The 24,116-nt window shown below is 40.2% G+C and overlaps 1 protein-coding gene across 8 annotated transcripts in view; it reads right to left on the reverse strand.

Moving 5' to 3' along the window:
* Positions 1–24,116, reverse strand: part of CACNB2 (calcium voltage-gated channel auxiliary subunit beta 2) — a 263,484-nt gene that overhangs the window by 96,545 nt on the left and 142,823 nt on the right. The window contains exon 1 of one of the 8 annotated variants that reach the window (XM_074900184.1): positions 17,355–17,577. The exons of the other annotated variants lie outside the window; for them this stretch is intronic. Coding sequence (XP_074756285.1) covers positions 17,355–17,387 — 33 coding nt within the window. The 5' untranslated portion in view covers positions 17,388–17,577. Of the gene's footprint in view, positions 1–17,354; positions 17,578–24,116 lie in introns of those variants that run through there. 8 annotated transcript variants of the gene reach the window in all.

Consider the following 24,116-nt stretch of genomic DNA (forward strand, 5'->3'; position numbering starts at 1 on the left):
TCCAGATCTTCAGTATATTTTTATCTGGAATTTTGGTTCAAGTCATTAAGATTTTCTGCATACTTAAAAATAACTTCCCTGAAAATTTAGCATGAAATTCTGTTAGCAATGGAGAATTTTGAAGGAAAAAAAAAATTCTTTGCATTTTCTCAAATTATCTCTGCATGTACAATCCCTACTTGGTTTTCAAATGTAACATTTTTAATCTACTCCAGATAACAAATATAAGGTTTGGGGGTTTGTTGGTTTGTTTGCTTGCTTTTTAACTTGTTAAAAATGCTGAGGGGTTAAGTATAACAATGAAGTCTTCCCTATTTTACTATTTCAAATGTAACAACTGCTTTAATATGTATTTTTGCTTGCTACCCTTCATTTCTATACTGTAAATATAGTATTCATCTGTTTAAATAATCACCTTTTCCCATATATTCATGAGTTAGCTTGGCAAGCATGTACTCTGAAGAAACTGCTGTCATACAGTAGTCGTCTACAATATTTTTCAACCTCTGCTAAGTTTATTTTCCAGCCCATCATCTACTACTGAAATCTTGATTTTCTAGTCATGATCTTTTATTAACAGCAATCAATTACCGTCATGACATAAAACACTGCAATTTGCTCACTGCTTATATTAGGAGGTTTTCTTGTCAACACCTTTGTTAAATTACACACAGTGAAGACTAAGGAATTAATTAACTGAATTTCCTAACCCAAGCTCACTGAAAGCTCAAGCTTGTTAAACAGCAGTATGTTTGTGACTCAGCCCAGGTATCTCTGGCAGGTGTGATCATCCTTTAAGTATCTGCAGCCTTGCTCTCTCTGATACGGCCAGAAACACTGTGAGAAGCTTTCACACTGCATGGCACCATTTACTTCAGGATAAAAACACTACATAAAATACACATACCCTCATCAGTGGGCTAAATGTAAGCTCAGTTTCCAAGGGTGTCAGAAGCCACATGAGTCCTTGTGGTTCCAGGTGTTAGTCCTTTGTTCCAGCCTTCATCCTCATGTACACTGCTTGAAAAATATCAGAACTCTTTCTTTATACCCATTACCTACCCTTCCGGTCTAGCGTCAACCAAAGCAAACTCCTTGCAGTTTTCCTAAGAGGATAAGGCTCCTTACATCAGTGAGATATTACAATTATTCTCATCTGAGTTCAAGAATACAACAGTCCATAATGCTTCCACATTGATGAAAAGTCTCTGGAAAGACCTTTTTTTCCCCCTCTTGTCTACCACATATCAAAATAATAATCTTAGAAAACTGTCTCTCTCCAGCATACGTCTTCACAGTTTCTGTTCTGAAATGAAAATATACCAGTTAATGTATAGATTGCATGATATCAGCAGTTCACATCCACTGGCTCTTTTAGATTTGACTCTAAAAGATATGTAACCTAGCACATCCACACAGAGCAGGTGAGGGTATCAAGTGTGCGGTGTGTGATATTCATCCAAGGGCGAGAAGCTAAAGCAAGCCCTGTGTGCCTGATTCTCCCATCCCAATCTGCGTGGCTGGCACTGCTTGTATGGCTCCACCAACAGCCCTTTGAAAGAGGGAGAGCAAATGGCGTTTGTGATTCTGACTATAGGAATCCTTCCTATTGCACTTTTAGAGCACTATCCCCACCTCTTTGCTAAGAAACAAGACTGAAGTCTCTATGTCGCTGCCTCTGTTTACCATCTGCAAGCGAACACAAGAATGTGAAGAGCGTATATAACATTTGTTCACAAAAAATTAATTAGTAAAAGGCTGTAGGAAATCATCTGATAGTATATAATCTCTAATAATTAATAAAACTATGTACATTTTCTTACCACTAAAACAGATCTTGTACTATGGAATTATATTAGCACTACTGAGATATGATCATTTAAATAAAGAAGAGAAAGTTAAGAGAGAAGTATATGTATTAAGCAATCTGGAAACAGAAATGTGCCTGCTACTGAAGATGGTGACAATGATTAGATGCTAACCTGAAGGAAAATAAAATATAAAGTAATTGAAATAGAAAAATTAAAGGAAATCCTGAAAGCAGCACATGGTCTTGTGATTTTTCATTATTCAGTGTTGGAATATTTTTTGTGTTCTGGAACTTTCAAAGCTTGGTAGAGTACGGAAGCCACTTCCCAGATAGCAAGTGAACTCAGATTTTTAAAATTATTGCCATCTAGAAAACTTCAGATATAAAAGAAACATCAGAAACAGACTTCTTTCTGATTCAGAACAGACTTTGTCTGGGTCAGGAGAGCACATTACATCATATCCCTCTCTGAGCTGTTTCCTCCTCTAGAGGAAGCACCAAATTTTGGACCACTGCTTGTTCTTTTATCTACTGCTGCAATACTGAATATCAACACAAAATACATGTTTGATTTGCTGATAAATCCAAAATCTTAAAAAAAGAATGCCTCTCCTGTGTCACACCTATGACGATTTACTACATCTTGTTCTCAGGACCGTAAGGCAGAAAGGGGGGTCAGGAGGTCTCTAGGACAACGTCCTTTTCAAACTGTGAGACCAGACCAGCTTGTTCAGGACTTCATCCAGTTTGGCCTTGAAAACCTGCAAGGACAGAGACTGCACAACCTCTCTGGGAAAACCCATCCCATTGACACACTACCTTCACAGTGAAGATGTTTTTTCATATATCCAGTCTGAACCTCTCTTCTTTCAGTTTCATGTGTTTGTCTCTTACCCTTCCACCATGCACCTCTGAAGACCCTGGCTCCATGCTTTCAATAACCTTCTCGTGGAGCCTCTGGGAGGCTTTGGTTCCCACCCCCAAAGCCATTTGGTCTCCAGGCTGAACAAGACCCAGTCCCTCAGCCTGTCCCCACAGGCCAAGTGATCCAGCCCCAAGCATCCTGGGGACCTTTCACTAAACCATCTCTGATTTATCCATGTCTTTCTTCTGTTGGGACACCAAAACTGGTCACAGTAAAGCAGCTATGTTCTAACGAGTGCTGTGCAGAGGTTGGTAATCACCTTCCTGGATATAGTGCCTGTGCTCCTGTTCATGCAGGACTCAGAAGTTCAGAATTTCAAAACATTCTGCAACTTTGGAAATATAATAGAATTCTTGTCCAAAAAGAGCTAAAATACACCTTGGGCAAAACTGTATTTATTGTGCTATAAAATAGTCAACTCATTCAAAAATTTTAAGAGAAACAATGCCTCACATTGCAGGAAAGCAACTTTATTAATATGCTACCAGGATGAATCAACTTTGTAAAATCCCTCAGATAAAGAGATTGCTTCCAACATATCCCAAGCAAGTTTCTGGTCACAAGAGAGCCTCCAGCACCTGCAGTGATGAAAGATACAAGAATGGAAACTCCAGTTCTGCATGCCTTAAGGTCTCAAAACATGTTGTGCTAACTCTCACCAAAGAAAGAAAAACAAACGAAAAACAAACCCATGTCGTCCCTGACAACTTATTTTCTTCAGGAACTGCACTGGCTAAAGCCTGCTTTTTCCTCTCTGCTCCATTGTTTGGAAATGGAATTAATTCTCTCCTTAAAATCATCCAGTTATGCTCAATTAAAAGTTGTATTTCCTCCAGTTTACAAGGCAATCAATTTCTACTTCATGAACTATCACCCAAACTTATCAACTGTACCACTGCTGCTATCACCACTGGACTTCTGCTGAGGGGACAGCAGTATTACAAAGATGTCACCGAGATTGCTGCTCTGCTATACTAATTAGTAATGCAATTATTGTTTGTATGAGAATCCTAAAGATAAAGAGACTGAACAAGGAGCCAGCAGAAAGCAGGTAGGTGGTTGATGGGCATCATCCATACCCCACAGAAGAAAAGCACCTATGACAAAGCAGCAAAGCACAAGGCTTCAAGAGGAGAAATGTAAGAGAAAGATTTCAAGAATATGAGAGATGGATGGCAGGCCAGCGGGCATTTTACTAGTTCTTGCCATTCCCCAGTCTAGCAGCAAAGATCACAAAATGCGAATCATTACAAAGGCAGAAAGGTATCTTTTCTAGGATTAAAATATCATATAAAAATACTGTCAAACAAAGAAAATATACCTTGATGTTATTTGTGTTTATATGCCCGGCACTACAAGAAAAGTTATTAAGCTAATATCTGCCTTATTTAAAAAACAATATACATCTTTAAAATATCTAGCCACTTCCATCTCTGCATTGTATGCAGTCTTCCATTACAGCCAATAAATATCCAGTGGTTTTAGGCTTTCAAACTGAAGTATATGAGCAGAAAGCTAATTCTACAACTACTTTTCTACTTAACACTTATTTAACAGTCTCTTTGTGTTCACCTTGCCTAAATGAAGTCAGTCCCCAAAGTATTCAATGACAGATAAGAATGATAAAATGCCAGAGAAACCCAAGCTGCATCATCTTTTCCAGGTCCACACCTATTGCCCACTCAGTAGTCATGTAGATTGCATACATGCTGCTATACCACAATTCAAATACGTTTGTATTTAAACCCTCTCAAAGATTCTTAGTTCATCTCCACTTGGGAAAGAAAGGAGTTTAGTAACTTAATTATTACTTTTTGTTATTTTACATTTATCCTTAACCAATTTCAATTAGGCTGAAACACTTATTACAAAGTACTGTAAACTTTAAGGAAACCAAAACTTCACTTTAGATTTGCAGTGTTCTCCTTCCATCACTCCTTCTGTAACAATTATTCAATCTATAATCAGCAGGAATTTGTACAGTTAGTGTCTCCCTTTTATGTTCAAAGTTTTTGAGTTTACAAAGGGTAAACCAAAAAGGATGGTTTATTGGTTTTCTTCATGCAGAAGAAAAGGAACTGTTTGTTGCTGAAGTTGGCACAGTAACACAAATGTGTTCTTTTATAAACCCTTGTTTTATTAGTTGTGTGCAGGCATGGATCTTATGATCTGAAAAGGCATCAGTATTTTTAAGTCCTGTTCATTTTCAAAATCATCACATCCTATGATTTCAATAGCAGTTCCTTCTTGTTTCCTCTTTGATTATGCTAAAATAGATCTTATTTAAATTGAATAGCATTTCATTCACGTCATAAAATCTACCGGAGAAGTACAGGGACAACACTGTCAATTGTCACAAGGCAAGCTGATCCACAAAACATGTTGTGTAACTGGCAGGACTAATCTCTCCCACCACACTTACAGACACAGATGTCCAGGTTTATTTAAAATAGCCCTAAGCAAAACAGAACAACTTGTGGTGTTTGGGGTTTTTTTTAAATGTATTCATTTCATTGGGAGGCATTTGATTACAGAAAGATCTCAAATTTTATTCCTGTGATGACAAGGCAACAACAGATAGAGAAAATGGTATCAGTTGCATTGTATTTTCTCCCCCAACAGACAGAGGACAGTCCCATCCAAACCATTTCCCAGATGTTCTTGCCCTCAAATTCCACCAAACCTTTGGATCCAAACTGATCAGAACATTATTTTGTACTTACAAGATACAGTCAAACCGAATTATTAATTTTTCCTTACAAATCGGGGGGGGGGGGGTAATAACATTCATGCATGCATGGGAAAACTCTTGTACTCAGAAGACAAAGCAGTTTAAGTTATTGGCTGATATCAGCAGTAGGTGTACGTGGTGACTATTTAAAAAAAAAAAAAAAGCACATTTTCTTGCTGTTAAATTCTAGTGAAACGTCAATCAGTGAAAGCAGAATTTGACATATGGTGCTAGTATTGTACAATGAGCCTTACGATTTTGCTTATGCATCTCTGAAGGCCACCCATGTTCTTGTCAGGACACCCATATAACAAATAACAGAATTACAGAAACAATATGAATAATTCCATCTTAGAAAGACCACAGGGTAATTAAGGGAAGCAGAATACAACTTTCATAAATATATGGGGTAAACCACGACGTGACACATAGGATAAATTGACTATATTTCAGTAACAATCCAATGTCCCTGTCCTTCAGATCACACTTCATGGATATATCACTATATTTATATGGAAAGCAGATGAAGGCAAAAGAATCACAGTGAATTACATATCAGAGGCCTAAAATTTCAGAATTATATAGGGTATCCTTCAGCTATGGGAACTGAATCGTGGGCAACTGCTGCACAAGATGAAGACTAACTGTTTTGACTTTTAAAACATTGGAACTTCTACTTTGGTGCCAGTAAGATTTCTGTATAGCCTGTATTCTCTGAATAGAACCACAGAAAAAAATAGGTTGGGGAGGGAATATCCGGAGGGCAGGACTTCTAGTCCAACCTCCTGCCCAATGCAGTGCCAGATTCAAAAACAGATTAGCTCGCTCACAGCCTTGTCTACCTGAGTTTTGAAAATCCCCATGGATGAAAATTTTGCAACTTTATAAAATTTTACTTGTTAATCTCCTACACCAGAAAAAAAGTAAGCAAAATCAAAGAGTAATCTAACATCTTAAGATAAACTAAGTTATATGACATTTAGCCTCAAAAAATTAGCCTGCTGAGCTGCTTCTACAAGCTTTTACAAATACAACTGTGTCAAGTTCAGCACAAAGCCAATTTTAGTAAAGCCCATTTCTGCACATGAAAAAACCTTAATTACTTCCAGTGAAGAAAAAATTAAGTTTCTCATTTACTTTCAGGCAAATGCACTTTATAAAATTACATGCAGAGACCTTTTTCCTATCACGTTTAGTTGTTCCTCAAAGGAATAGCTTTGCAATACAATTATATTCTTATATTACAATACTCTAATAATAGTTATGCATGTATCAGCCTTGCTCCTATAAACCAGACTGCTATTGTTCCCTCTGCTGAAAATTTCTGTAATGGTTTACCTGCCCTTAGACTTAAGAGCTCAACTGAGTAGGGTGCACTCTCAGCTCAGATTTCTGCACCATTGCTTTGACTGTACCAATAAACAAACAGTTTGATTTAAATAATTTCTTTTTATTAAGGAAATCTGTCAAGATATTTGGAACACAGAAACTGCCTTTAAAAAAGGCAAAAACGTATTAAAACCAACGCTTATTAACTCCATTTGACTTGCTTGTAAGATCTAATAGAACACTAAAACTGTATCGTACATCATAAAATATGTTATTCTAGCATTTTAAACGCCAAAAAGTCCTATGCACTGCTAAATGAAAACATATAGATTCACGTTGTGTTAAATGACAACGTACAATGAAACATGCACAGGAGAATTTCTCAAGGGTTTCATTATTTCTTTTCTCAGAGAAAAGCTTTTAAAAGTGACGGTTCCTATAGTCCTGTGGTTACAGCAATCGTAACACCCAAGTTTTGCTAAATCTTCTCCCCGCAGAAATCTTAGACATTAATCTGGTCAGAGACAGTTAAAATAAACAAGCCTGTCATGGATATCATTACCTGTTTCTATGTAAATAAAATATTTGCTGAAAAAAGAATTAATGACTCCTGTGGAAGATGAATTAATTATCCCCAATATTTCATAATTCTTATTCATCAGCTAAAGTTTTTATCTGGAAAGTAACATGTCGTATAAGTAAACAAACACCACTTCATTGTGTCAGTCCAGTTGCCCAGAGCTTGTTTATAATTTAGAGGAGACATGTCTTCATGAAGACTGATGCCCCTGGCTTCAGTAAAAAGGTAGATGGATTTTTTTTTTTTCTGTGATAGACTTCCTGATAGCCAATACTGAATAAAAATAAAGAACAGGTTTAGTCTGATCAGCTGTTTCTGAACTTGTTCCTCAGACCTACTTACTGTAACCAACTGGAAAACAAAAATGTATTCCCAAACAGACAGAAACACACAACTGTAAAATAAGAGAAGAAAAAAAAAAAGAAAAAAGAAATTGTGCCTGGAAGAGATTATCAAAGAAGTTTCAGATCAGATATGAAACAGGATTTTTAGCCCTTGGTTTCCCTGTGTGGAGGGTTCCTATCCAAAAAATCACTGGACTATAATTAACTCCTGCCTGCTAGGAGTGCTTAATTGAGTTGTCATAACTACTGTAGTGCTGCTGAAAGGTCAAGAGAGCAATGAGCTATCTAGACTGCCAGCTACCATCCCATATACCATTGATGGAAGAAAAGTAGGTGCACTAACCAGGATAAAGCATCTAAAACAGGCAGCCTGCCGCACCAGGCAGGCAGTCAAGTATGGCAGACAGTGCGAGCGTGTCTTTTTGACGCTAGCTTTCTATGTGCTGCAGGAGAGTCACGATTTCAATTTTTCACAATAAAACATCTTACATGTGTACCCCTCCTGCTAATTTATAACCATCCATCCACAGACTAAACAACATAGACATCAAAATGCATGTCACAAATACTTAACTGGAAAACAGATTTTAAAATAATTCTATTGTTAGAAGCACTACGTTGGGGCCCCTGCAAGATCTGGAATTTTCTTGTACTGTATTCACGCACAGCATATTCAAGTCCCATTTCTTTAACTAGACACATTCAAGCTACCTTGTTCTAAATAACTACAACTGTTCTGTGTAGGGCTCCACCCCAAGAGTTTTAAATTGATGACTTCAAACAGGCATGCCATTAGTGTCTTTTATCCACAAGACCTCTTTAGCTACATAGGTCTCCTGACATCTAATTAAGTAAGAAGTCTGAAAATACGTGGTGTAACAGGGAGAATGTTGTAAATAATTCCCAAAAGCCTGGAGACACACACACATACACATACATGTGTGCAAAGGGATCAAATATAATTAAGTATGTTGCAGCTACATAAATCAGAGAAGCACATTAAATTAGTTTATTAGCTCTGTGATGCCATAGCTAGATTACTGCCCCTACTGTTAACAGTTGTTATGGCTACATTAGGCTCCATCCAAATTCCTCACTGAAAAATAGCCATATTTTCTATATCAAGACCTGTAGAGTGGATGGCAATATATAAAAGAAAAACTCAAGTATTCCTGATCATGAAATTATTTTTTTAAAAGTTCATGCTGGTTCACTTCAATGAGGTAAACTGTCTAGCACAAGAGGTTGTTCAGTGATCTGCCAGGAAGTAGGTAGTATTATCATATTTATTTCCATTTCTTTTAACCAAGACCAAGCAATTTAAAGATTTCAACAGGACTTGGTGCTGTCAATACAATTACAAGACAGATATTCTCAGAACCAGAGTGAGATTTCCTTCCCTCCTTCCCACTGCTGTCTCACAAATGGAAAAGTAGCCAAGAGGTACAAAGCTACCTCAAGCAGTTTGGTGGAGGGCATGTGGAGCCTCCACTCCCTTTGCTTTCTTCCACCAGCACTTACTACGAGCTGGAAGATGAAGGTAAGAAGCAAAGGAGAGAGCTACAATAAAAACACACAAAGAAAACAGCATTGGTGAGGCCACACCTGGAGTGCTGTGTCCAGTTCCAGGCTCCTTATTAGAAGAGAGACATGGATATACTGGAGAGAGTCCAGTGAAAGGCCACAAGGACGATGAAAGGACTGGAGCATCTTTTATATGAGGAAAGGCTGAGAGAGCTGGGACTGTTCAGACTGGAAAAGGCTCAGGGTGGAATCTTTTAACGTATATATCTGAAGGGAGCATACAAAGAGGATGGAGCCAGGCTCATCTCAGGGCTGCCCAGTGACAGGACCAGAGGCAATGGGCACTGAAATACACGAGGTTCCCTCTGAACATCAGGAAACACTTTTTCATCATGAGGGTGACTGAGCACTGGCACAGGTTGCTCAGGAAAGTTGTGGGGTCTCTATCCTTGCAGATACTCAGTCAGTTACAGTCCAGGGTAACTGGCTCTTGGTGGCCCTGCCTCAGTGGGAGAGTTGGACCAGATGACCTCCAGAGATGTCTTCCAACCTCAAAAATTCTGTGATTCTGTGAAAAGTGTTCACAAGGCTGATCACCCATGCCATCTGTTCATGCCATTTGTAAATACTTTGGGTTTCTTATACTGTCTTCACATTTGTGAGGTGAACTGCACTGGTCCTGCCAACCCAGGCCAATTTCCACACTCCACATCTCTTCCATGCTAGTTCATAAACAGAAGTAAACTTCTCCCTTGCTATTTCATCACCTGGAGCTGATCAGCATGGCTGGTTTCTAAATGCCAGAAATGGTTTGACCCTTGCTCACTTCACAGGGCTCCCTCCCATACATGCCCTCAGGCACAAACCTGCTTCTCAGACATGGTGCGATAACAGTGATCCTCTTCCACAGTAAGAAGTATGCTCATTCCCTTCCTCCATTGCCTTCAGGCTCTAAACCAGTAGGAAAGGATCCAGGTTAATTGCAGCTGTTGCTTTGCCTCATATTTTCTGTCAGAAATATCTATTTTTATAAGTTAACTCCTGAGCAAGGAACCCTGTCTTTACTCTCCGAGAGTACCACATACCCCAGGACACTATGCTATAAAAGGTATGCTGTGCTCTATGTGAGGGACAGCTGATCTAATGCTCATAGACTCACGCATGTAACAGGACTTACAGATCAGTGCCTCCACCTATAGCCTCCACAGAGCTCCCCACCTTTTTTTTGCCTGTTTATGTGTTGGATCATGGGAATAGAGGTAGGGGGAAGGCCAGACACAGTATTAATCCCTTCAATATACGGCCAACAATCAAAAAGGTTCCATCCTCTGTCAGTGAAAATCAAATTAAACAACTGAGACAAGGAAAAGAAAGCTATATAAAGGTGAAACAGTAATATAATTGTTTTAAAAATCTACTTCATATACACAACAGGAGGTTAAACATTGTTTTTTCTTTGAGGAAATAAGTATGGTCACTACAATTGTACAAATCACTAACTGGAAATCACACTGGGTGTCTTGAGAGTATCGCCGGAATGACCAGTACCCCATCTCTGCATGGGTTTATGAAGGTTTTCCTCTCTAGTGTTTCCCTATCGTAAACTGAAACTGTTTCAGGAGCCATTCTGCTACACGATCGAAGGCAGCGACTCTCCCAGGCTTCCCTTGGGGGAATCCCAAAACTCATATGCAGTGCTTAAAACACAGCTGAGACGTCTCAGAGGCAGTCATGGGGAATGATGCCATACAAAATGGCCCTCATTTTTCCAATTTAGGAAAGAAAAACTGTATGACTTCTGCACTTTGGCTGCTGCAGAGAATCCACAGGCAAAGGCTTGCTAAGGGTGACTGTTTTACAAACCTACATCCAGGTCTGGATGTGAGCACATCTGTCTTTCACACAGAGACTTTCTTGCTAAACACCCAGTGTTAAGGCATAAATAACTCCAGTCCTAGCACGCACATACAACATTCGCAGTTGAAAATCAATCAAATACTAGCATTTTTTATGTGTAAAACAGGTATTTTTAAAGCAATTTATGAGCTTTAGAAAGTAAAACAACTACTGTTACCAGAAACAAACCAAGTATCACCTAAAATTTAGATGCAAATATCAAATGTGAAGTGATCTGTCCAAGGGCAGTGTGGTGGGTTGACCCTGGCTTGATGCCAGGTGCCCACTAAAGCCACCCTAACACTCCCCTCCTCTTTAGCTTGACAGGGGAGAGAAAATGTAACAAAAGGCTTGTGGGTTAAGATAAGTACAGGGAGATCACTCACCAGCTACTGTCACAGGCAAAACAGTATCGACTTGTGGAAATAAGTCTTATTTATTACAAATCAAACCAGGGTAGGGTAATGAGAATTAAAATCAGATCTTAAAAACACCTTCTTCCCACCCCTCCCTTCTTCCTGGGCTCAACTTTATTCCCAATTTTCCCTACCTCCTCCACCTCAGTGGTACAGAGGGACAGGGAATAGGGGTTGTGGTCAGCTCATCACTCATTGTTTCTGCTGCTCCTCCCTCCTCAGGGAAGGACTCCTCACACCCTTCCCCTGCTCCAGTGTGGGGTCCCTCCCATGGGAGAGAGCTCTCCACGCACTCCTCCAACACGAGTCCTTCCCACAGGCTGCAGTCCTTCATGAACTGCCCCAGCGTGGGTCCCTTTCACGGGTGCAGTCCTTCAGGAACAGGCTGCTCCAGTGTGGGTCCCCCACGGGGTCACAAGTGCTGCCAGCAAACCTGCTCCAGCGTGGGCTCCTCTCACTCCACGGGTCCACTGGTTCTGCCAGGAGTCTGCTCCAGCCTGAGCTTCCCACAGGGTCACAGTCTCCTTCAGAAACATCCACCTGCTCCAGCGTAGGGTCCTCCAGGGGCTGCAGGTGGATCTCTGCTCCACCATGGACATCCCACGTGCTGCAGGGCCCAGCCTGCCTCACCATGGGCTGCACCACGGGCTGCAGGGGAATATCTGATCCAGTGCCTGGAGCACCTCCTCCTCCTTCTTCTTCTTGGTGTCTGCAGAGTTGGTTCTCTCACATATTCTCACTCCTCTCTCTGGCTACAATTGCTCTCCCCCATTTTATTTTTTTTTCCCCCTTCCTTATAAATAAGTTATCCCAGAGGCAGTACCACCATCACTGATGGGCTCAACCTTGGCCAGCACTGGGTCCATCCTGGAACCAGCTGACATTGGTTCCATTGGACATAGGGGAAGCTTCTAGCAGCTTCTTACAGCAGCCACCCCTGTAGCCCCCCCCCCCACTACCAAAACCTTGCCGTGCAAGCCCAATACAGATAAACTCCTGGCTCTGAAGTAAATCTCAGAGGCTCAATTTAGTTTTCTTATCTTTCAGGTTTGTACTTTAAACACTCACCATGTGCCATACAACTTGCTCATCTGAAATAGCATTACATATTGTTGCCTTATGTTGAACTGAGGTGAGCATGGAAAAGTCATTACAAAATCTTAGGATTAAATTTTTACAGCGGTTCTGACATAGGTAATTTGCAGATATGTGCTTGCAATAAGAAACTTGCAATTCAAATTTGAGGTTCCGAAAGAAGCAACCCTGAGTTATGATTTTTAGACATGCTCCTATGTTCATTCAGAGTATGATAAAAAATACTGTTGCTAAACAGTTACACATGACTCTTTCCAATCCTAAACACTACCCTTAACTTTTCTCCCTTTGCTCAGTTTCCGAAATAAGGTAAGTAGCAATGACTCAGAGTAAACACAGAAAACACATCGAAGTGTTCTCCCTGCTGATTTCTAGGACTTACAGTAGCATATTTCTAAAATAGGTGGGATTTTCCTTTCACACAGCAAAATTAGCCCTATCAGCAGTACGCCCGCTGCACGCAGAATCAGGGTTTGTCAGATTCACAAGTAGCACTTAAAAAGTAACTCTTCTAAAACCTGATTGTCATTTGACTGCTTCAAGATCTTCCACTCCTTTAGAAATTTAGCAGACAGATTTTTATACTTTTTAGAAGATAATGTTACCCTGCAGGAGCCATGAGTATAACTAGCATCTGTCAACATCATACTTAATATTTCATAAGAAGTACTCCATCTTGCAAGAGGACACAGGCAAACTCAAGGGAAGTGAAGGTTCAATTTAAATAGACAACTTCAAAACTTTTGCCTGGAGACACACAAGTGACAAATGCTGGATTTCCAAGGCAACCAAAACAGTTGCTCTGGACAGACATCACAACCAATTCAGTGGAATTATAAAAGAGGTTTTCCATTCTTTGTAAGGATATTTTCAAAGAGACAAGTCTATGAAGAGAAAAAGAGCTGAGTTTTGAGTTTCTTAAGAAAGTTAAAATCAGCTACTTGATCACAAAAGTTTGAAAGTTGCATGCAACAGTGAATGAAATTCACTTATTTTCCTTAAATAACCAATCATCAAAGCTCCTCCCTGCCTCTGAATTACTCTGCTATAAAATAGCTTTCCATTGATTAGGTTGTTCTCAGAAGAAATTCTAATTAATCCTATACTACCATCACAGTGTCTGATCATCTACTACTAAAGAGCCCAAAGTTTCTACCAGGAAAGACTGCTGGGAGGGAGGAGAGATAGAACACCAACGTGTCCCATGCCCGATTAGAGACAAGTTGATGCTGTCAGCCCTGGACCACATACTTACACCCGAGTTACCCTGGAAATTCTGTGGTGGGACATGGCTGGATATGCCCAGTGCCCACAGCCCAGGGAAAGCCCACTTGAGGGAGCAAGAGCAGAGGCTCTGCAGCTATGAGAAAACGAGAAACGTTCTGCTTGGCCAAGAGTAGCCTGGGGGCACAGCAGAGACAGCCAAACCTCCCAAACCTGCAAGCACTATGCTAGATACCCATCACCCCTTATGCAGCAACTCAAAAGATTGTTGGGAGTAAATTTTACATGCTTTTGCTTTGGGAGATTAATGCAGAGTACACTAGCACGTAGCTGTGAAAAGGAGCTCCCACTTTATGCTTTATTGTTGAACCATTCCAATTCTGTTCTGTTATCAGAGGTTTATTTTGCAACAAACAGGAAATCCCTACACAAACAAATTATACCCACAAATGAGACTGCTTGGCCTGTAGTATTTTATAGTTTCCCGTATTTATGAAACTAAATTGCTTACTATAGTCAAGCACCTCTACATTTCCAGGTATATGATACAAAAAAATGCCTCAAAAGATCACAAAAGCTACTATATGTTTATTCCACCAGTTCTTAAGAGGTTAATAAGCATGTGCCTAAAGTGTTAAAATGCAATGTTAAAGACACTCAATATCCCATGTCAGAACATTTAAGCAAAAAATCGTTCAAAAAGGACCAGAGCTACATGATTTTATTATTTAAAAACATAGCAATTGTCACCATGTCATGAAATTACACCTTTTTTTTTTAAAAAAAAAAAATATGAAGTGGTCATAAAGCCCAGCATTGTCTCATGATAACTGATCCTTAAGCAATATCATCTTTGTTTAGCTAGGGTTTGCAGGAGATGGTATACAAATTTATTATCAGTGCTGTCAGATATCTAGACTTATTATGCACTCAGAGTAAGCTGATAATCCAAGCTTGTTTATGCACAGGAACAAAAACAAAGCAAAAGACGACACCACATGCAAAAGCTGGTTGTACCAGTCTGTGGAGTTTTGCTATGAAATTTAACTGAGCTAAGAGTATTGCTTCAGACACTCACATTTCTGCAAATGCCTGTGCATGCTCATGTGGACATAAAGGTCTGAGTATGAAATACACAACACAATGACCACAGAAAGTTCTACTTCTCTATTACTCTGTTTAAGGGTTGGGTTTTTAAGGAGGGTTTTATTGAAGTACTCTAAGAGATGTTTCATTTTATCAGTAACCTCCTTTCTAGTATAAATATCAAATTATGTATATGCATAGCTAGAATGCCTCAAACTACTTTAGTATCGTTTGAAATTAATAGTGAACCTAAAACTAAACCCTGAGATTCTTCACTGTCACTTTTTTCACTCACTTCGTCCTTCAGTGACTCACAAGTAATTGTTTGTGTGGGAAGATAAAACAAATGCCTTTTCCAAAGCACAAAGCATATGGCTTCATGGACTAGAGTTCTATACAGACAGAAGTTTTACATTGATTCTAGCTTTTACTGAACAATAAAACTGTTCTTCAAGCTTTATGTAGGCCATCTATTCTATTTTACTTATCACTGAGTAAAGCAAATATCTTGGTAAGTCTGGCTGCCAAAATAACACCAAAAAAGTACATCTATATTTTCCCCTGAATTATCTTGCTTTAAAGAAAAACTAAGAAGAAAAACCCAAAATTATATTTTGGTTTGGACTTAACAAAACATTTTGTTTGAAAAGATCGTTATAGCTCAGTTTCAGGGACCTCTAGAGATACCAGAGGGGGGGGGGGGGGGAAACAACCAACAAACAAGAAAAGGAAAAAACCCAAACCCACACAATTCATGATGGACTTCTCACTTTTTCTCTTGATGCTATTCCACTTTGCTTAACTATATAGTAGAAAAGGGACTGGAATGACACATCCCACCTGCCTGGGAAAGGTGTATTATGCATGAAACTATATTGTAAGACAGAGAATACTTCAGTACTTTTTAAGAGTTGAAACACCATCAGGAAAAGAGATTGAGAAATACACTGGAGTCCAAAATCCTAACACCATTCTTCAGTCATCCAGATTATTTTCAAGGTACTTTAAAATTTCAGACCCAAAGCTTCACTCTCTGTATAAAGCAGTAAGTAACTAGACAGGGTACAATGGAATGTAGTGACTGGGCAAAAATCTATTAAGAAAGATTTTCAGCCCTTTACAAATATCTACAAAGATGTAATGGATTAAAAAAACAACCAGTCCATTAAAAGTTTTAAAGTGGGAAGCTTTCTTTAGGTTGTCAATTTTTACAAACAAGCAATCAATCCATAGCATAATTACTGCAATGCTAGGTTGTTTACTGCTTTGGAGAAAATAAGTTCTTTTCAGTTGCCATGGTTGGTTTGTGAAAGTTTGCACCAGTTGCAAACACAAATGAGTTCAATGTGCAGACAGCTGCGTTTAAATTATTTTCCTCAACAATTTCTACGAATCCTGCATCTCAAAAAGAGAGCTGGTTGGATTTAAAGAAAAAAAAAAAAAAAAAAGGAAAAATCCAAAATAACTAAATTAATTCCTTGAAATATGTTGTAGAACTCAGACTGCCATAAAAGGCGCTTTCATACTTCAAAGACCAACTTCAATAATCAAAACAAAACATTTGCAATTGCCAGTTATATGCAAAGAATGTGTCACTTTTTAACATATGAAATTTATTTTGGTGTCCTATAGTAAAGTTCATACATATTTTTCGGTCTTACTATATTTCCCCAAAGCTCCTCAGGTCTTGACTCGGTCACGAGTGGTGTGTGGGTGGAAGAAACCATCCCTTTTCCTTGCAACGTAGCACTTGAGCCTCAGGCTGCAAAACTGCAAACTTTTATGTCAGATCCCAAAGCCATGCAACAGAGTTGAGCTATTAGTGGTTTTCTTCTTGTCTTCTCTGACATCATCAACTTATTTCAAATGTCGTTTTACACAAACACCGAAGTGTCTGATCTTTAACATGGGTGTGTTTGGGATTTTTTTTTTTAAGCTAGCTCTTTGGATGGGCATTACATTGCACTACAGTGACATATTTTGAACTGTACAAAAGAAATGGGTTGGCAGTTCTGTAAACTCCTTGTACTCTATCGACATTACAAAGTACGAGACAAGTTCTGAATTATTTGGAAGTACGGTTTTGCTTAACCCAAAGTCTGAACTGACTCATAATATTCACTGCTTGAGTATTTTCAGTATCACCACAATGTGATAAACATGTCAAGGAACGTAAATCCAATTTTATCTAGCAAACAGTATCTCACTGCTTCAAGAACTTGCAGAAAAAACCCGTAATTTTTCAAAAGCAATCGAGTTGGTGAGTACTAACGCTCAACTACAGCAAGAACAGCACTGACGGAAATTCAAAGCTGCCCAATAAACTCTGAGAGACGGGAGATATTAGAAGTAAATAATATTAAGAAAAAAAAAAATCCTTAGTTTACATCTTACCACTTCGTAATCCTCACTGCCAAAAAGGTACATAGCTACACCTCCACAGCCTGACACTAGACGACCAGTGCGCCCAAAACGCCTAAAGTAAGATCTTCAACTGCATCCTCAACTTCTGTGCTTCACCCAGGCAGGATCCACCGCGGCGACCCGCTTCCCACGCTCCAGCCGCTCCTGGGCACGGAAACAAAACCTCCTGCTTGCAAGGGGCCGAGGAACCGACGCTCTGGAAAAGGGCTCCCAAGACGAAACTCTCCAAGCGGAGAGAAGCGGCGGCGGCAGCCGCTAAAGTCGGGGGGGGGGGGGGGAGCCGGGGGGGGTGTGTGGGCCGGGCGCGGGTAGCGGGGCCGGGGCGCTCATTCAGGCTCCTGCTCCCCCGTCACGTGATGCTGGCGCCGCCCTGATTGGCTGCGGGGAAGAGCGGGGCCGGGAAACGCCCGCGGGAGCGCGAAGAGCGGGGTCGGCCCGTCGGGCCCCGGCCGCCGCTCCCGGGGCTGCCCCGTCCGGCCGCCGCCGCGGCCGGACGGGGCAGCCCCGGGACCGGCGGCCGGGGCCCGACGGGGCGCATTCGTCAGCGGGAGCAAATGGTGCGGTCGGGGGAAGCGAGCCAAAGCGACTAGTTTAACTTGGAGGAGCTCAGAAAGAGGCAGTTCACCGTCTGGGTTACCCGGGCCCGTTTAGGTTTATCCCTTGCTCCTCTGAGAGTTGTGCAGGAACCCATGGAGCTATCTCACTATATTTAAAAAAAAAAAAAAAAAATATTAAAAATCAGTCCAGGATAGCTTTCTGCTGCCAGGCTTCCCTCACTTCATTGCTCCCTTCTGCAGATTAATCCCAGACCGCTCTGCTAGCCGAACACGGCGCAACTTTTACAACACGATGGCACTTTGGTAACAGAAAACTTATACCCGCTACCTCCACAGCACGGCACGCAGATCCGCTTGTGGCAGAAGAGCCTGAGGCCCTGCCTCACTCCTGGCCAGCTTCCAGTCCAGGTAGAGCAGGCAAGAAAGAATAAAAGCAGCCAATAATTCACCAACAGTATTCCCAATCTAATATTAAGATGGGACTTTAAAAACAAATCTCATTAAAAGATGGTTTAGGAATACAGCATAAAGTAAGCCAGGCACACAGAAATACTGCCCTCTGGGAAAGGCTGTCCTTCACAACTGGGGGAGAAGGCCACCAGCTGGCATCCAGTAACACAATTCCGATCAAAACAGCTCTAAAACGGCACTAGGAAACCCATTCCCTCTCTGTTCAGTCCTCTAAACTCATTACAGTTCATATTTCTGCTATCACTATATCCCATAATCAGAACTATATGTAAGCTCTAGGAAAAATCATGGCATATGTAATGTCTGAAGGAGGAAATGTGCGGTTGAATGCTTGCCCATTTATATCTATAATCATGTTAATACACACAACATATCATGACAAGATACCATGAACACATATAGCACTGAGAAAAGTCTGTGCTACTCAACTTCCTTCTCTTCCACAGAAGAGGACAAGATCCTACCAAAACCAGCGACAAAGTAGTTCAAATACATTGTAAACACCTTCCCTATTTCTCCCCCCGTCTCACTCCTCACTTGTCCTGACTACCTGTTTCTTTGCATGAGTTAGTACGATATTCTTCTCTCAAACTGCCTTCTCTGTAGAAACAGACCTTTGGTTCTCTGTTGACTGTATGTGATGTGACTCCCGAGTCTGGATTTTTTAAGTTCGTGTGTGTATTCACAAGCAGAGTTAAAACCAAGCTATACACTCTTGGAAAGAGCAAACCAGAAATCAGAAGACATTAATTTTACTTTCAACCATATGTTTACAAAATAGCAGTAGTTTAATCTGTCAGCCAAACTGGTCACTTCACATTATATCAACTGCAAATTACACTTCAGACAAGTAATACCATAATACTGTGTTCCCAGAAGGTAAGCAAAACATGCACCACTCCTGCATGGAGGTAAATAACAGACCTGAGACACTGCTAGTGGAATGTAATAATCGCTTGTCCAGGTTAGTTGCCAATATTGATGCTGAATAAGTGTGGTTACATACACTTACTAGTTTTAATGTAATTGCCTAAGGTTTACTGCACAGCTTTTTTAGTGTGAAACCACATCTGTCCATACTAGGCAAAGCTAGTGTCACCATCCATAACTTCACTTGTCTGATACAGCTCTTATAAGCAACTGAAATTTGGGTGCTGTAACTTGATTGCTTCTTTCTCAGACGTGGCTCTCACAACTAAATTTGAAAAAAAAAAAAAAATCTGCAGGAATGTCACAACCGCTCCTACCATCAAAAATAAGGAAAACATACTGTTTTCTATGTATTAAAAATTATGGTGATTTTTTTTTAATAGTTTCATAAGCTGCTGTACTTTGGGCATGAATATGAAATCAGGGAGGACTACAGTTCACAAATACTCAATAGAGACTTAGGGCATTATTCAGACTGTCACCATAAGTGACTTACATGTCACAAGTAATTCTCACTACAGACAGTACAGGCAGCCAGAGTCTGGCAGCTTGGACAGTAAATAAGCTGAATTGCTCATTGCTCTCTTGAACTGAAACATCATGACAGGTACCCAAGTGTATCTCAGGGCTCCACAAAGCAAATCTTTATATAGCTTTTATGATTCCAGAGTTAAACTCTACAAAAATGCTACTCCTGCTGAGGGTGGTTGAATTTAGCACAGCACTTCTGGATGACACGTGGTCCACTCCCAGCTAAGTGACAGCAGTGGGTTTTCTCTCCACTTCCTTGCCCCAGTGGCTCAGTGCAGCATGGGACTGGCCAACACAGAGCGGACAGTGTCACACCGCTGCTGACCCTTGCAGCAAGGCAGTACAGGCAAGAATTTCATGATTCACATAGGATTGAACACAGAAGTGGTAATGGGAGAGAGAGAGAGAGAGAGAGAGAAGTAGGTTGGAAAAAGGAATCTGGCAGCGAGGGGACTGGAGAGGTAGGGAGAATGGGAAGGGCAGAAATCCAGAGTGCAGAACAAGGAAGGAAACAGTGTGACTGCATGACCTACAGGGAGGAGGTGCTAAAAGCCAGCCAGAAGACACAATTTAAGATTAGTCAAGAAAAATGTTCATGGTAGTCAGGGAACACAATAGGATTTGAAAAGGCCTGCACAGGGACACCTGGCTACCTGACTAGCCTGACCACAGGATGTAACCAGGGAAGAGGGGGATGGTGAGGAGAGGGGCAGAGATGCTGAGGTGGGATGCCTGGGCAGAACTGGCTGATGAAGCAAACAGGGGCTACTGAGAAACCTGTAGGGTAGAAACTTCAGCAAGAGATAGCAATGAACTGGGATAAAGGATAGCAACAGAACTGGGATAAAGGCAGAAATTGCCAAAACTACAGCAACAGCTCTCTAAAAAAACAAGGTGGAAAGAAAGCGTGGAATTGCTCCTCTCTTCCACTGGTACTTTCCAGCAGGATGTGTGCTTGAAGATTTATGACAGAGCGCTACACAGGTACACAAACCCAACTTGATGAAGACTAGGCCTTAAGAACCAGCCTTTGTACTAAAGAATACCAAACTACCTGAAGGCTTGACTGTGACAGTCAAGACTACAGTCTGAAATGATGAATAAATCACAAGAATAAAAGAAATCACTTCTTTAGCTTTCTACTGTACACAAGTACTTTTAGAGTAGCCCTTGCTCATCTGTAGAATCCAGGACAGCAATAGCAATATTAAACATCTGTTAACAGAGGCAAGCAGGTACAAATGCAGGTGTGTCAGTATGTGTGGACTTTGCTCTGATTGTTTCTGTAAATTTTGCTCCTTTCATAAAAATCTCTTAAAATGTATAATACCTGGTGGGAGGAAGTAAAGAAGAAAGAGCCAAATTCTTCTCAGTGGTTCCCAGTCAAAAGGCAAGAAGCAATGAACATAGATCAAAATATTCCATGGAAATTCCATTTAAACTTTTTGTTTTTGTTGGTGGTGGTGGCATTTGTTTTGTTGGGTATTTTTATTTTACTGTAAGGGTGACTAAGCACTGGCACAGATTGCCCAGGGAGGTTGTGGAGTCTCCATCCTTGGAGATACTCAAAAGCCATCTGAACATGATCCTGGGCAACTGGTTCTAGGTGGTCTCGCTCTGAGCAGGTGGCTGGACTAGCGCCAGAGGTGCCTTCTTACCTCAACCACTCTGTGAAACCATCACAAATCCATATAAAAATTACCTGGTTCACAATGATATTTTAGTGATTCCAACTCTCCATTTTAATTTTCTAAGATTACGCATAATTACTTTTCAAACTGTCTAGGAGGATTGCATTTAACTCTAGTATCTAATCTCTGACCAAGCATAGCTGTGAATTGTCTGCACTATAAATAACTTTATATTACTACTTCAAGGTAGTGCCTTTAGGAAAACAAGCAGAAAAAACTGCTGACATAGTTGTCAAGGTTAATAGAATAAACAGATCTTCCTCAATAAACAATAATCTTTCAACTGGCATCCAACAGTAACAACAAATTTTTCTTCAGGAACTCTAATGGAAAGTAATTGACTCTCTCTTACCTAATTCAGATTCAAATTCACATCCCAGTGAAAAATGTCAACAGCTTGTTTCTCTCTTGCACAGCTAGGAATTGTCTCTTGTAAATGCAAGTGTTTCATTCTTAAGGGAACTTTGGCAATGTAATTTGGTATTTTTTCAGTTTTTCCTATGAATCTTAGCCCTCCCATTGATTTTCTCCTGTGGTGGTCAGGGTAACTGTTGAGAATCACACTTCCAGCACCATAAACTGTGGCTTGCTTACACCTCCAGGAGTGTTTATTGCCTTGAAAGAGCTACAGGACAGATCTGAAGCCCATGATTCTGAAGTGTGGGCCTTTTCCAACTCTTCTCACTGCCGCTGTTACTCTCTGAAGGCAGTATGGTGGTAACCAGTTTCTCAGCAGTTAAGAACAACCGGGAAATAAGTCTCTGTGTTCTCAGAAACATCCAAGTATTTTTATGAAAATGATATGACTGTCTCAGCAAGGGAGACTGAAAACAGGTTAACCCAGAAGAGTTAACAGCTTGATCATAGCACCATGCGGCTCATATACTTTCACAACAGGTAAGTAATTGAGTTTGATTTTCCCAGACTCCTGCTAAACACCCCTATCTGTAGGTTGAGGGGAGGGAAGGAGGGGGATGGAGGGGCTATGACATGATTTGGATCTCCTCTTTCATGAAGAATGACATCTTCCTTTCCTTTTAAAGCACCCCCAAAAAATAGCCTGTTTTGGGTCAAGTTAAAAGGGGGGGGGTTTGTTTGTTTATTTTCATTTTCATATCAGCAAAAATGTTGGGTAGCATCCCAGAACATGGTGCAGATTTCAAATCATCAAGATGCTTTGCACTCATCTCCAGCAGACATTGTATTTATTTTCTGAATGTACTGGTTTTATATCTAGCCATGAAATCAAAGTCCATCTCCTTACATAAAATTCCATACAGCATGTAAGACACTGGTAATTCTCCTTTACAGATGGTGTACATCTTAAAGAGGGTTGATAAGTAACATTTTATTCTATGAGATTTAATTTAGCTATATAATATCAACTCATTCAAGATGCAATAATGAAACACTTCCTTAAGATTAATGCCACATTTTAAATCTCAAAAACAAGCTTAAAATGAATGAATAATAAAATAAAAGCTGAAAGCATGCCCATGGAACTATTGGAATGCTCTGTAAATTTTATTTTTAAACACTAAAGCTGCTTATCATTTGCAGATTGTTATTGGTTATTATGGTTACCATTCTCTAACACAATCCAATCTGCCTGCAGTTTTCTATTTCAGGATACAGCAGTGATAACATTAACAGCAGACTAAACTTCTCAACTTGCAAACATACATAGATTAGGGGCACATGCTATCTCCTCCTGCACTGAAAAGATAACATGAATATGCTCTTACAGCACTGCGGAAGTAACAGGCTGCCATTCTTCTTGCAGTCAGATGTTGAGACATTTAACTCAACTCACAACAAGTGTCAGGAATATAGCAAAAGTATAAAACTTTGTATTATGAATACATAATACAAATACCTGTCGTGCTACGGATCCTCTGTATCACTTGGATATTGGAGAGGTGGTGTAAATACTATAAAGTTGGAAGATCTGCCCACTGGTGGTTGTTCCCATGCATGGGCAAGATTTATTATTTTTACTTTTTAAATGTAATACAGAGACATGGGGAACACTGTCTTCTTGTAGCCTTGCATCAGTGAAGCACGGAGAATGGAGATGCGGACAGAAAGAACAAGTCAAGTGCTCAGTACACTGCTGCTGGCCTAGGATGCTCACACAAGTCATCTGCAATCAAATGTGCAGCCAAACACTTCTGAAACAGCTGGCAATTTTTTCAGAGGTTTAGGTGATTGGAAAAAAATTGTCTTTAACAACCACATTTTAAAAAATATACCCTGAAGATTAAAACGGAGATAATGTTCATTTTACTGTATTTCTTAATGGCAAGAAGGGAAATGCATATTCTTTTGAGCACAAGAATGTCAATAATAGAACCAATTTTCGCAGATAACACTAAGATCTTGAAGTAAAATATATAAAACTTATACAACTCTGGAAAAACAGACTGTGATGGTTATAGTTCCTTAAAAATACAGATTTCCACTGAAAAGTTACTAATTTAACTCTATAATGTCAGCACTACATGCTGCTACACTGAATGCTACATTACATAAACACTGGGATTTAATTTTAG

This window comes from Athene noctua, chromosome 2 (genome assembly GCF_965140245.1).
Source record: "Athene noctua chromosome 2, bAthNoc1.hap1.1, whole genome shotgun sequence".
Taxonomy (NCBI): domain Eukaryota; kingdom Metazoa; phylum Chordata; class Aves; order Strigiformes; family Strigidae; genus Athene; species Athene noctua.